The sequence below is a fragment of the Capra hircus genome, chromosome 10 (genome assembly GCF_001704415.2).
Source record: "Capra hircus breed San Clemente chromosome 10, ASM170441v1, whole genome shotgun sequence".
NCBI lineage: Eukaryota > Metazoa > Chordata > Mammalia > Artiodactyla > Bovidae > Capra > Capra hircus.
In genome coordinates this window covers 86,024,176-86,038,496 of record NC_030817.1, presented here as the reverse complement: position 1 = coordinate 86,038,496, position 14,321 = coordinate 86,024,176, and the positions used below count along the sequence as shown (strand labels likewise).

General features: G+C 53.0%; 1 protein-coding gene across 2 annotated transcripts in view; it reads right to left on the bottom strand.

Moving 5' to 3' along the window:
• ITGA11 (integrin subunit alpha 11) overlaps nucleotides 1-13,610 on the bottom strand; it is a 136,150-nt gene extending 122,540 nt beyond the window's left edge. For both annotated transcript variants that reach the window (XM_018053595.1, XM_018053596.1), the window contains exon 1: nucleotides 12,967-13,610. In XM_018053595.1, coding sequence (XP_017909084.1) covers nucleotides 12,967-13,018 — 52 coding nt within the window. In that variant the 5' untranslated portion in view covers nucleotides 13,019-13,610. The remainder of the gene's footprint in view (nucleotides 1-12,966) is intronic.

Sequence of the window (14,321 nt, the reverse complement as noted above, 5' to 3'; positions counted from 1 at the left end):
GCGGGAAAAGAGGCATTTTAAACTTCTGTTCCACCCCCGTGTTCACTGGGAAGTCCCGTTACATACCTAGGTTTTCATTGCATAAAAACACGTCCCATCCCATGTCTCCCTGTGTCCTCTCTGAGTCACAGTAAATAGCACTGAACAGCATGGGGCCAGCTGGGCTGGCTTGGGCTGCACGCTGTGAATGATTTTCCCCTTTCAAGGCCCTTCTCCCATCAAGAATCCCTCCTGCAAGACCTGCCCACTTATAACTACCACCACCCTCTTCTTGTCTGGAAAGAAAGCCTTTAATAACAAATGGCCTTGGAAGTGTCAGGAGTGAATACCTAGGGGACTGGTGTCCTAAGAAAGGTGCCTTGAGCTTGGGTGATACTTATCTCAAGAAGGAGTAACTACTAGGATTTCAGGCTGTTGCAGGCTGGAGGGAGGTTTTCATTGATTAACTCATTCATTCCACAACCATTTATCACTTGACTACTTTGGCCGGGCACTTCTCTGAACCTTGGGGTACACATGTAAAACAACATTCAAGAATGCACGCTCTGTACATCTGCATTTCTATTGCTGTCCTGACACAGAACGGGGAAAGGAGGGTGGTGCAAACTGGGAGAGCAGCGCTGCCGAATATACACTGTGTCGTGTGAAAGAGGCAGCTGGCTGGGAGCTGCCACACAGCACGGGGGGCCCAGCCTGGAGCTCCGCGATGACCTAGAGCGGTGGGATTGGGCTTGGTGGGAGGGAGTTTCGAGAGGGAGGGGATATATATACATACTTATGGCTGATTCACTTTGTTGTACAGCATAAACTAGTGCAAGAGTGTAAAGCAATTATGAGCTTCCTCAGCAGCTCAGTGGTAAAGAACCCGCCTGCCAATGCAGAAGACGCAAGAGTCGAGGGTTCAATCCCTGGGGCAGGAAGATACCCTGGAGGAGGAAACGGCAGCTCACTCCAGTATTCTGTCTGGGAAATCCCATGGACAGAGGAGTCTGGCGGGCTACAGTCCACAGAGTCACAAAGAATCGGACACGACTGAGGGACTGAGCACACACACAAAACAATTATATTCCAACAACGATGACGAAAAGAACTCTTGCTCTCCTGATTACACCCTGTTGGAGGAGACAGACAATATGCAAGGTGAATTTAAAAAATTGGTATTAATGCTCAAGAGTGAGGCATACCCTAGTGGGACTAAAGCAGGGGCAGGGGTTTCTGTAAGGGGGTGCACACAGGGGAGGCTGACGTTTTAGTTAGGGGAGCAGGAAAGGCCTCTTTGAGAGGAGGTGTTAGAGAAAAGACCTGAAGGAAGTGAGAGAGGCTCTATGGTGGTGAGCATCCCAGGCAGACGGTGAAGCCCAAGGCACCAGGTATATTTCAAGAACATTCCAGAAACTGCGTGAGTGGAGCAGAAGGAGCAAGTAGGGGAGGAGTAGAGGATGAGGTCAGAAAGGCAGGGGAGCTGGATCCCATAGGTCTCTCACCCAGAGAGGAAGGAGAGCCCCAGAGGGTTTGGGGTGAAGAGATAGGATGCGATCTGATCTATATCCCAGCAGCATCCCTCTGGCCACTGGGAGCAAGAGCTGAAGGGACAGGGCAGAGGCAGGGAGACCAGTAGGTTGGCTGTGGCCACAAGTCATGGGAGTCTTTCTGGGTGCCCCCTCGGCAGCCCCCAGACCTCTGTCTGTCCCATGGTCCTAGTCCTCCGGGCTGAGTAGAGGTGGAAAGACAGATGGCAGACCAGAGCTTTCACACCAAGGATGATGGAATCAGCCCAGCTTACAGGCTGGGGATGGGGGAGGCGGTGAGTTTGAAGATGCGCTCAAAGGCAGGCAGATCCACAGGGAAAAGAGAAGAAAGAGCAGGGACCATCTCGGTGACCATTCTGACCCACTCGGGACGACCAGAGGGGCCTCTTGCCAAGCCTGCCAGCATATCTGCCCCTGGCTGGCCTCACCATCAACAGCAAGCACATTCCACAGCTGATGTTTGGCTTGTGGTCTGGCCGGGCCTTCTGGTTGGTTTCTTCTGCTCTGAAAGGCTTTTAAAATCAGAGTCTGGGTTGTCTTTAAGTTTGGGGCATGAATCACTGCTTCTGGGTCTGGAAAGGGGATGGAGGGACAGAAGGCCCCACGCCAGGAGTGTTCTCGGTCTCTCTCTCAGGCCCGAGTGACACCAAGGCACGTATATGTGACAGGCTTCCCGTCAAGACACGCCGAGTCAGACTCCCTTCCAAGCACCCAGCCAACATGTCCACCTGCCCCAAAGCCCCATGGATTCCACACATCCAGAATCCACTCGACTTCCTGTTCCTTACACGCCCGGCCCCATATTCTGTCCTCTTCCTTCCCTGGGGACCAAGGATGCTCAGTCCGCCTTCCTCAGGGTCCTTTCTCCTCTCCTCTCACCACCTGTACATCAGGCTCTGGCGTCCTCCTGCCTGGGTTGGAGCCGTCTTAGCAACCTCCTTGCTCCTGGTTGTTGTCCTGTCTCATCAACCCGCCCCCCAAACCCCATATCCGCCCCACAAAGGAGCCTCTCCAAACAGATTAGAACATGCCTCTGTGTGTGTGGCAGTCACTCAGCCATGTCTGATTCTCTATGACCCCATGGACTGTAGCCCACCAGACTCCTCTGTTCATGGAATTCTCTAGGCAAAAATGCTGAAAGTGGGTAGACATTCCCTTCTTCCCCTGGGGATCTTCCCAATCCAGAAATCGAACCTGGGTCTCCTGCATTGTAGGCAGATTCTTTACCATCTGAGCCACTAGGGAAGCTCAGAACATGCCTTTAACCTCCCTCCCAAACCTCCAATGGCTCCCATGCTACATCCAAAGGCCTTAGCTGGCACCCAGTCCTCTCTCAGGGGCCTCAGCCCACGTTCCATTCTTGCAGTTCCCTACAGCACACACTCCAGCATCCTGCTGACCAGCATCAGATACACTCTCTGCTCTTCCTACATTTACAAATCATCTCTGTTTCAACTCTCAAATCCCAGAGTCTTTGTAGCTCTCTTACACTTTTATTACTTCCTCCTTTGTCTTAGTTATTTTCCCAAAGATCTCTCTCCTATTAGGCCATAAACTGCTTGAAGGGCAGGACTTATCTCTTATCTTTTAGCCTCCAAAGAGCCTGGCCGAGCACCTAACACAAACCACTGTGTTAGAACCTCTTGTGGGTGCATCTGCAAAGAAACGTAAGACATCTCTCTTGCCCTTAAATCTCTTTCTGTTGACTTGGATGGACAGTTCTTCCATTCAACACACATTATGTGAGCAGTACAATGTCTGGCGGTCTTCTCAGGTGGCTCTGTGGTAAGGAACTCGCCTGCCAAAGAAGGAGATGCAGAAGCCTCGGGTTCGACACCTGGGCCAGGAAGATCCCAGGGAAGGGAATGGCAACCCACTCCAGTATTCTTGCCCGGGAAATTTCATGGACAGAGGAACTGGTGGGCTTCAGTCCACGGGGTCACAGAGTCAGACACAACTGAAGCAACTGAGCGTGCTCACTCTATGTCTGGCATTCTGCGAGAGCTGAGGACACAGAGAGTGATAAGAGGCATGGCCCCCGCTCTAGTCCAGTGGGGGACACCGTTCAGGCTATTGTAATACTGTGTGGCGTCTGGGGGTATGACATCATGGGAAGAACAAGCATCTCAAGATTCACACCAGTGACTGGTCCAAGGTCTGACTGAGTCAGGTGCGGTGTTCAGGAGGAAGACCTGAAGACTAAGTGGGAGACAAGAGAAAGAGGGGATCAGATCAGATATAGGGGACAATATGATGAAGGACAGAGACAGCTGGTGTGTTTGAGAAACTCAGAAGCTCAGTTTAGTGGAGGTGCCACATGGTGCTCTGAGCGAGGAGTCCTGAGTACAGGCAACTCAGGGTCTGGTGAGTTCTGTTAAAGAGGCTAGACTCAGTGTAAAAGCAACAGGGAGCCGTTGAGGGCCTTAAGCAGAGGAAGTGACTACACACTCATTTTGTGTTTTAGCTTCACTTCATCTGCTATTGGGGAAGGTCTGGGTGGATGAGGGCAGGAGGGAAGATGACACCTGAGTTTGTGCTGGGGCCTCAGGCTGGTCCCAGGGGCTTCCTCCTCTGCCCTCTGGGAAAGCCTCCTCACTTTTTCCTGATGGAGCATCCCTTCCCCACCCAGCTTGGGCTTCTCTTCGCCAGTTCCAGTCCTGAGTCAGGTGCTTCCTTTACCTGAATGCTCAGAATAGTTTCGGTGGGGCCCAGAATCACAGGGGCGAGGTGACCCTAATGGGCTTTGTCCAACCCTCTGCTGGACACCCCCTGCCGTGCCGGTCCATCTGCACGGAAGCAGTTCTGACCAGGATCCTTGGCCAACTTGGTGACCCTGTGGCCCCTCTTGGGCTTTTCTTTGGCCCACGTGGGACCACCCAGTGATCAGTAGCTTATGGCCCTGTGCGGGACACAGACAGGGTCACTAATGAATACCCCTCCAACTGCCAACCCCCAGCCCAAATTCCACGTCGTGCATCAGCCCCCCACACTCTGCTTCCACGCTGTGTCTCCAGCCCAGCTTGGCCATGAATTCTGTGAAACTGCAGGTGGGGGAGGTGGGCTGGAAAACTGGGAGACAGATCTGGTTACATCTAGGCTGCATCATGGATTGTCATGTGACCCTGAGCAAGTCATTGCCCTTCCCTGGGCAGTGTTTTCTCTTCTGCTTGACGGGGAATTGGGTTTAGATGACACTGGTGGTTCTCAGGCTCAGCTGCCCATTAGAACTCCTGTGGAGCTTTAAAAAATGCCAACGCTGGGCTCTACCATAGAGATCGATGGTGTGGTCTGGTGGGGCCCAGGCAAAGGTTTTGTTTTACACCATCATTCCCTTCTTCACCCAGGAATGAGAACCATGGGATTTGCTGATTGTCTGCAGACCAAGAGTGGGGTCTGAAGTGGGCAGGTAAAAAAACCCAAGAAGTAACTCCTTATTTACAAGTGTGAGCCCAGCAGGACCACAGCAGTACTGGTGCAGCAGTATTGGCTGGCGGGAAGGCTAGGTGGCACCTGTAGTAAAGGACCCACCTGCCAATGCAGGAGACATAAGAGACATGGGTTTGAGCCCTGGGCTGGGACATCCCCTGGAGGAGGGCATGGCAGCCCACTCCAGTATTCTTGCCTGGAGAATCCCATGGACAGAGGAGCCTGGCGGGCTAGGTCCATAGCGTCAGACACAACTGAAGCGACTTGGCATGCACGCATGTGGAAAGGCCAGTATTTCGAGGTTTGGTTTCTCGTGTTCACCAAGGGGCTGCTCCAGAGCCCAGCATCAGATGCTTGAAGGTCCCCCAGAAAGGCTCTCAAAGTGGTCTTGGGTTAGTAACTGGAAACAGAAGCATCTTCTGAATTCCCTGGCTCAAAAATCATCCCACGGTCCTGGCTATGTGCCTACAGAGCTGCTCCAGGGATCCTCTGCATCTACGGACACCAGCACTTTGCACCAGCAGCCTGTGTGTGATCTGCACCTTTCTGCCCTCACTGTGTCCCTGAGGCGAAGGCTGGGCCTTATCTGATTTGGAATTTCCAGAACCTGGAGATGCCTGGGGTTTCGTGGGTGCTCAGTACATACTGGCCAAATGGACCAACCACTCAGTTTCCTCATGTGTCAAGAGGGGATCCTGTGCCTTCCTTGCCAAATCACAAGCCTGAGAGGAGAGAACTCTGTGAGAAGTGGCTCAGGCTCCACACTCAGAAGGGGCCCCCTTGGTCTGATGCTCTGCTGTGGCCATCTTAAAATTCTTAATAGTCTTTAAATAAGGAGCCCTGTATTTTCATTTTGCACTAGGCCCCACAGATTATGTAGCTGGTCATGTGTATGTGGTGAGTGGTTGGGAATAAACTCAGAGAAGAGCTCTGTCTACACACTATTTATGGGACTTAATGATTGCCAGCAACCGCTGAATATAAGGGGCTAAGGGATCCAGGAAAAGAGCAGTTCCAGTGGATGGAGAGGAGATAGACATAGTTTTGTGGTCTTCTTCCTGGCAGCAGGAGAAAGCAGCAGTCTGAGGGCTTGGGGATGGGCAAGACAGGGCGAATGATGGAGACTGGAGACACCCTCAGCAGTTTATGGAGAATGATATGAGGGATCTTGTCCTACCTGCCTGCCACAGATGTAGAAAAGCTACTATTAGAACTTCATTCCTTTGGCTGAAGCAATGCTTTCTCCTTAAGTTTTTCTGATGAGTGTTGCAAATTAGGTTCCTAATCTCATCTTTGACCAGAAGATCTCCCTTGGAGTTTCTATGTGATCTTGGGGATATCACTTAATTTAAAGAAAATATTTATTTATTTATCAGCACTGGGTCTTACTTGCGGCATGCAGGATCTTTAGTTGCTGTGTGTGAACTCAGGTGTGGTGTGTGAACTCTTAGCTGAGACATACGGGATCTAGTTTCTGGACCAGGGATCGAACCCAGGCCAGGTTGCATTTGGGAGCGTGGAGTCTTAGCCACTGGACCACCAGCGAAGTCCCAGAAAATCACTTAACTTTGAAAAGCCTCTCTCTCCCCTCTCTATCTAATGGACATACCTCTGACCTCAGCTAGTCTATTCTGACTGATAGAAAAAATATACGGGAGTGCTCTTTGCAGAATGTTGGAAGTTACATCCACTTGCTCATTTCATGATTTTTCCATGGCCTTCCTGAGGCCCAGTCTGCAAAGAATTGACTTCTGGAAATCTGCAGGGTCAGGATTCCTGGTAGCCTGACCCAGCTGGGTGATGCGGCTTGGGCAAGAAAGCTGTCAACCCCAGCTGCGGAGGCAGGAGCCCCTTCTCTCTGTGTCATCCTGTTTGGAATCCTAGAGCACATTGCTATAGCAACTTGCCTAACTCGCCCCACATGCCACGTGGAAAAACCTCTGCCTGCTTTAGAGCAGCATTACCAAACCACAGACTGGCTTCTCCTGCATTACAGGATGAGGGCTCCCATTATACACAAGGGTCTAGGTAGGAGGCATCTGACCAGAGGCTGAGAAGTGAGCTAAGGCGTTGGACTGTGCCAGGAAGGTCCCTCGCCTCAACTATTTGGTCTCACCTATTTCAGATCCTGGTACCTGAAATTCCATCAGTAGCCCCTTGTTCCTTTGGCTCAAACACAAACCAGTTAAAATGCAAATCCCTTTGGGTAGGATCCATGAAGTTGTCACCATTCATTAGTGCTGTTCAGCATGAATTAACTCATTGGGCCGGGAACTCAGAGCAGGTTTTGATTAGGGGAAGCAGAGGCGGGGAAGGGAGAAGAGGAGTGCCCAGCCTGGACCCTGAGGATGGGCTGGAGAGAGAGTCAGAGTGGCCCAGAGTATTGGGTTTTGGGGGCAGATGGGGGAGCCCTCCTTGGCCCTGAGTAGGAAGGCAAGTGAGGGAGAGAAGCTCTCATATTACAAGACACGGCATGAGGATCACTTCTCACCAAGCCAACATCCTGACTGAGAAATCCCTGTCTAGCTGAGTCTGAAGGAGGGAGCGGCCTCCCTGGGCCAGTGCCCCGTGAGGGTGGCCACTGTATACAGAACCTCACTTTCCCTGAGGACAGCATCTTCCAGGAAGAGCATCTTATTCATCTTTCTTTAGGCCCACATCCTAAAGAGACATTAGTTAGTTAGTTAGTAGCTCAGTCGTGTCCAACTCTTTGCAACCCCATGGACTGTAGCTCACCAGGTTCCTCAGCCCATGGAATTTTTTCAGGCAAGAATACTGGAGTAGGTGGCCATTTCCTTCTCCAGGGGATCTTCCCAACCCAGGGACTGAACCCAGGTCTCCTGCCTTGCAGGCGGATTCTTTACCATCTAAGCTGCCAGGGAAGAGAAATTATGCATGGATTAAAGGCAAACACTGAACACCACCTCTTACTCAATCAATCAGCATGACTCCAGACGAGCTATTTAACGTCTCATGTGTAGCCTGGTGGTTGTGGCCACAGCGAGATCTAGCTGAGATGTGAGAAAGTGTTTGACGCAGTGCCTGGTATCGATCAAGCGAATGATGGGAAGGGTGATCCACGAACTGCTACTGTTTGCTGAGGCAGTACTGGGTGCCAGGTGCTGCACCAAACGCTGGATACGAATGACCCGTAGATCACCTAAAGGACACATCAGCCTGTGAAGTTGTTATTCTACCCATTTTACACGCGAGGATTGAGTCTCAGAGGGGCTTATCCAGGGTCACCCAAGCAGAAGGGATTTGAACTCCGTTGGGTTCCCAGGTCACACATATGCTAATCATCACTCCTGCTCAGCGCAGGTGACAAAGGAAATGAGGGGCAGAGGTAGGGGGCGGGGGGGGGCATGTTTGACCACACTGGCTTTTTCCTCCAGGTGGGATTTTATTCTTCTTGTGAAGGCTGTAAGTACACACTATGAAGACATTTCATGAAATTTTGCAGGGAGCTTATTTATTTTTGGTTTACAAGGTGACCAGCTGCAGTCTCCTCCCCTTCTCCCCTCACAGGTAACATTTTGGACTTTCACCTGGCAGGGTGCGGACAGTCCCGCCTAGACCACAGCTCCGCAGAGCAAGCACTTCACACTGAGGGCATGTGGGTGACTTTGGAGCTCACAATTATTTCAGGGAAAGAAGTTTCAAATGGCTGTGAACTCCTGATGGTAGCCCACAGTTTGGTGGTGGCCGGGCAGCGTGATTAAGATATGAGGGCAGCAGAGACACCGTTTTGGAGATGGGTTGCTGCACGTTTCAAGCTTGCTTCACAGCTGACCCTTCCTGAGTCAGCCAAGGGCTGTCACTGCCTGGGGATGACTCTGATGGATCCTTTCTCTTTGTAGCTGTGATAGAACACTATATGGAGGGTCTGGAAGCTAGAGTGAGACAGTGATCTCCAGAGTCAGGCATTAAGAAGAGCAAAGAGGACTTTTGGAATTTTCAAAAGTCCCTTCTTTATATCAAGAGCTAGGCCAGCCCAGCCCAGAGCATATTTCTGACCTAAGCAGTGAATGGAGAGGACGGAAGGGAAGTTCCCTGTTGCTGGAGGAAGTGATCACTACAGGAGGGAGAAAAAGAGGGTCACAGACGGCAAAACAAAGGTGAGTTGCTGTCTGAGTTCCTCAGGGGCCCATTGCCCTGTGTGGGTGGGCTAGGAACAATGAGGATGGTGAGGAGACAGGCTTCCCATCTGTGGGGGAAGCACTACAGGGCGAATAAGAAGACGGTTGTATTCTACTTTCATCTCCTTAGGGACCCCAGGGTCTGCCTGTGGAAGGGTGCTGAAGCTCCTCGGCTGATGGTAGCTGAGAGGCTTGGCTGACAAGCTCCCAGTAGGGTGGGCATTGGAGAGGCAAAGGGACAAACCTTATCTCCTTTCCCTCTGCCCAAGGGCTTGGATCGTTTCAGTCTTTGCACATCCGTGGTGCCCAGCACTGTGCATTTTCCATACAAGATTTTTCTGCTGAATAAGACCCCCACCCACAAGGGTCATCTGTGTGGGATGGTTCTTCTCTCCAACAACACAAAAGCCTCCTGCCAGGATCACATTGACTTGAAAACAGCCTCAATGGCAACCCCTCTCTCCCAAGTTTCCATTATGATCAAGACTTTGGGCCAGGCCTTTGCGGAAAGGGGTTAGGGAAGTTTAGGTTTACTTAGGGCCCTGGATGTATGTTTCCGCTGAGTTTCCAGTATCCTAGCACTTCCTCTAGACTTGCCTTATGGATTTGAGTTTGAAAGTTGCATCTCTGCATCCTCAGATCCCTTATTCAATGGCTAGTACCTTGAGCAATGATGATGATGATGCTGGAGAAGAAAGACAAACTCCTAGCTGCTCAATGTGTGCCTGGAACTTTTCAATAACTTAATATACATTATATATCTTCAAACAGAATCCCAGTTATCAGAGGTCAGACCCGTCCCAGGCAGTGAAGAGCCAGGACCTTCAGCCCCACACTGTGTCTGGTCTCCACGTGTATCATCTGTCAGGTAACAAGTGCTCATAATGGCTAAGGTTTTTAAATTTTTTTCTGCTTCCAAACTGGGAGGAATTAATTTTTATTTTATTTTTTAAAATGTTGTCAAGGTGTAGTGGATTTACAATGTTGTGTCTAATTTCTTGTACAGCAAAATTATTCATTCGTATATTCTCTTTCATAATCATCAGATGGGTCATGATAGGGAAGTTCTGCTCAGTGGATCTGCTCTCTCAGAATGCCAGCTGTAGACATCTTTGGACTCGTCTACTTTTTTTCTGGCTTTCTTGATAGTTTTGCCCACGTCATCACCCTGCCCAGCCTGCAGCAGAAGCTCTGGAAAGATCAAGGCTCTGAACTCATAATGGCTTCAGTGAGGATTGCCATCCCCCTACCCCCCACCCCAACTTGGCCTTTGACAAGTTTCCTGCCCAGCTACACTGTGCCATCACCAGTAGGCAAGCTCACATTGAATCCATGTGATGCACAGATGGGAGATCAACATCAGTCCTGTTCTGGAGCTGGGAGTATGGGCCCAGTGATCTCTGTGACCCTTCTAATCTTCAGAGTCCCCACGAATCAGAATCATCTTGGTGGTTTTCAAATACTCACCTTTTGTTTCTTTAACTACCATAGTTCCAGGAAATGACACTTTAATGTACAAACAGTCCCACTTGAAGGTCTATCCACACTCTACACATTCCTTCAAGGCCCCGTGCAAATGCTATCTCCTCCTCCAGGAAGCCTCCCTTGCTTATTCAAGCAGAACTGAACTTCCCCTGTTTGAACTGTAGCCCTTAGCTCCTCCGTGCCACTCACACCCCAGTGCGTCTATTTAGCTTTCCCTGCTCTCACCTTGTTCTCAGCTACAGGCAGGGCCCAGACTGCATGCATGCTTGGGCCCCACCCCCAGCTCCTTGCAAGCAGATGTCGCTCCAACATTGATTGATGCATTTAATGAATCCCATATTTCAAGAACCCAGACCGACCAGACATAACTCAGGAGTGGTTTTCTCCATATAAAGGGAGTTCTGAGTCACAAATCCTGTCCCTGTCCTTCACCCTACTCCCTTACCCGCCCCCCTCCTTCATCCTTACTTAACTATTATCATTATCAACCATTGATTCAACCCTACTGTTGACCAAGTCCTGTATTAACAACTTTTCACTTAATCATGCCAACCACTCAGAATTTCTATCTCCATTCACAGAGGAGGAAATCTGTTGGAGAGACTGTATAACCTGCCTAAGGCGGGCAACAGAGCCAGATGGGAAGCCAAGACTGATTTCAAAGCCTTTGCCTCTAGTTTCCTTAAGACTCTAGCCTATAAAGCAGCTGTGTGTGGGCTCAACTGCTCAATCATGTCCAACTCTTTGGAACCCCATGGACTGTAGCCCACCAGGCTCCTCTGTCCACGGGATTCTCCACCCAAAAATACAGGTGTAGGTTACCATTTCATACTTCAGGGGATCTTCCCAACCCAGGGATTGAAACCGCCTTTCCTCCATCTCCTGCACTGCAGGTGGCTTCTTCACCACTGCAGCACCTGAACAGCCCCATGAAGCATCTACTTCAGCTCAAGTTCTGATGGGCCTACACATCTGGGATCACACAGGAGTGCATTCCCTTTTCCTGTGATTGGATCTGCTCTTGACTTGAAGACAGTTCCTGGAGTTCCCCTCTTGCCTAAATGACCTAGAGAGAGCTTCACCTCTGCTTCCGTCAGCTGGTTTCTAGACATATGCTCGCCTCGTTCCAGCTCTTCCCCTACTGTCCCCAGCTCTCCCTCCTCCCCAGCTTAAAGCATCTATGTTTGTTTTCAGCTCTGACTCTAGGATCTGAACACTGCACCCCACCAGCAGCGGCCCTTTCGACTACAGAATCTCCACTACAGAGGGCAACAGGGTGTACGGGTTTCCAGTGGTATCCCGGGACTGGGATGAAGTTCCTTGGGCTGGGGGCGCTCCACCTGTGCTCTTTGAGGGCGCCTCTCCCCCTGCCATCGCAGCTAACTCCCACTGCTGGCCCATCCCGGATCTGGAGCCAACGCAGAAGAGGAGGCTAGGCCCAGCGGCCAGTCCCCGAGGCGCTGGTCCCTGCCAGAGCCCGGGGCCACGCCAAGGAAGAGTCCTGCAAGTTTTCCGGATTCGTAGATCAGCGCCTCTGTCTGCCACCCTGGAGTGGCGGGTCGCACCAGGATGTCAGGTGTGGGGACTTCCCGGCCGGATGCCCCGGTGCGGAGAGCCCAGGGTGGCCTCTCGCTCCGGGCCGCTCGTCCCGCCGGCCCGGGGTCCCTGCCGCGCCCGGACACCTGGAGCGCATTAGGCTGCGGCGCGCGTCTCGGCGACCGCGGCGTCCCCAGCTTTATTGAATGAGCGCACAATTCTGAGCGCGGGTTGGCGGACGATGGCCCGTCCCTACTTCGAGGTCAGGTAACGTTTTCGGGGGGCCCTGGCCTGTCGAGCGGCGCCCCGCCGCCTTTGGCTCGGCCCTCGACGGCTGGCCACAGCCTGGGCTCCGACCGCCCCAAGGCTTCGCTCCGTCCGGGCCCGAGGGACTCTGGGCGGTTTTCAGCCCCGGGCTCCCCCGGCACCCTCCTACCCCCGGACCGCCGCACCCAGCTCCCGGCTCTTAGCGATGCTGCCTCGGTGAGCCTCGGCGCTCGCGCGACCCCGAGTGCCCCCGTGGCGGTGCGGGAAGCTCGGTGGGGCCCTTGGAGAAAAGCAGGGTGCCCGGAGGCCACCGGCCCTCGGCGCTTTTCAACTCGAGCCTCTTCAACTCTTCCCAAACACACCAAAGTCCCGGGTCCAGGCCGCCTCGGCGCGCCTCCCTCCGGGGTAGAACTTGGCGAGCCGCTTGACTGCAGCCGCTTCCCGGGGAACCCACGTCCCCCAAAGCCGCGGAGCTCGGACCCTGGGAGCGCACCGCGACGGGCTCCTGGCCGCCGGCCCCCAGGCCTCGGTGGGTCAGGGAGGGGCTGCCGGAGGCCAGGGCTGGGGTTAAGAGGGGGACGTACCTGGCCACAGGCTGAGGGTCCAGGCCACCAGGAGGCCCCTGGGCAGGTCCATGGCCCGCGCGGCGCGGCGGCGGGGCCCGGTGCGGAGCGGCGGCGGGGGGCGGCTAGCCGGAGCGGCAGCCTCCTCTGCGCGGCGCCCCGAGCACTGCGCGCGGCGCCCGGTTCCCTGACAGCCGCGGCTCCTTCAGAGGAAGTGGGAGGGCTGGAGCGGCGGGGAGGGGCGCCGGACACCGCGGGGCTCTGGCTGCGGTCCAGTCTCGGCCCCTCTGCCACCTGGGCAGGCGGCCGGCTGCGGCCTCGACGCGTCTCCTGACTTCTTCTGCCCCCACCCCACTCCTGCCGTTGGAGACAGTTCCAGAGAACCACCGCTCCTGGGAACCACCTCGTCAGTGCCGTGCCTCCCTCCACACTGCCACCACCGAATTCAGAGTCTGTTCAGGAAAAGTGACTTACAGTCCCACGTCCCAGAGGAAGGAGCTTCAGAAAGCTCAGAGGGTACCTCAGGTGACCTAGGGCCACGACTGGGTCTCTCTTGGCTCAGAGGAGTGGGTCCCTACAACGTCCATTCTGAGACAGCCCCCTGCTGTCCTGCACCCTGGTGCTTGGAACGCAAAGCCAGGTTCTTCTCCTGACCCTGGAAGAAATGCAGATCCCCCCTCTGCCTCCACGGTGTCCTCCCTGCAAGCCTGAGACGTTCCAAAGCATCCAGGAGGACCCTCTGCCCACTGTTACCATAACAGCGAAGATCTTTGGAACCCAGCTACCTTCCTTCCCAGCGCTTCTAACCACTCACTGGCAGTTAAATTCAATGCACATTTTTTGCACAAGCTTTAAATCAGGCCCTGGACCACAATTCGTGGGTGCGGAGGCTGGCCTTTCTAGAAAGGGAGACAGCTGAGGCAGAGGGTAGGATGGCCCGTGTGGTGAAAACTAGAGAAGAAGTCCCTCCTCACTTTCTCAGGAAAACCTTCCCTTAACCCCCTCCCCAGCCCCCATCCTCAGCAGGTCAGGTCCCCAGATACATGCTCATTCTCCCCCACTCGTATTTTTTTCATTGTACTTAGTAGAAAAACTTGACATTAATTAGTGCAATCGTTTGATTAACTCTTCTCTCCTTGCCCAGACTGAAAACATCATTGGGGTAGAAATCTCTAGGTCACACTGAGCACTTAGCCCCCAGCACCCCAGGAACATAGTAAGTGGGTGGATGGATGGATGAACGGATGGGTGGATGAGGGCAGATGATATGTGGGTACACAGAGTGGGGATTCTGACTGAGAGGGATAGGAAGGTTTCCCAGAGGAGGTGACATTTAGGCTAGGTTCCGGAGAACGAAGTGGGTTTTGAGAAGCCCC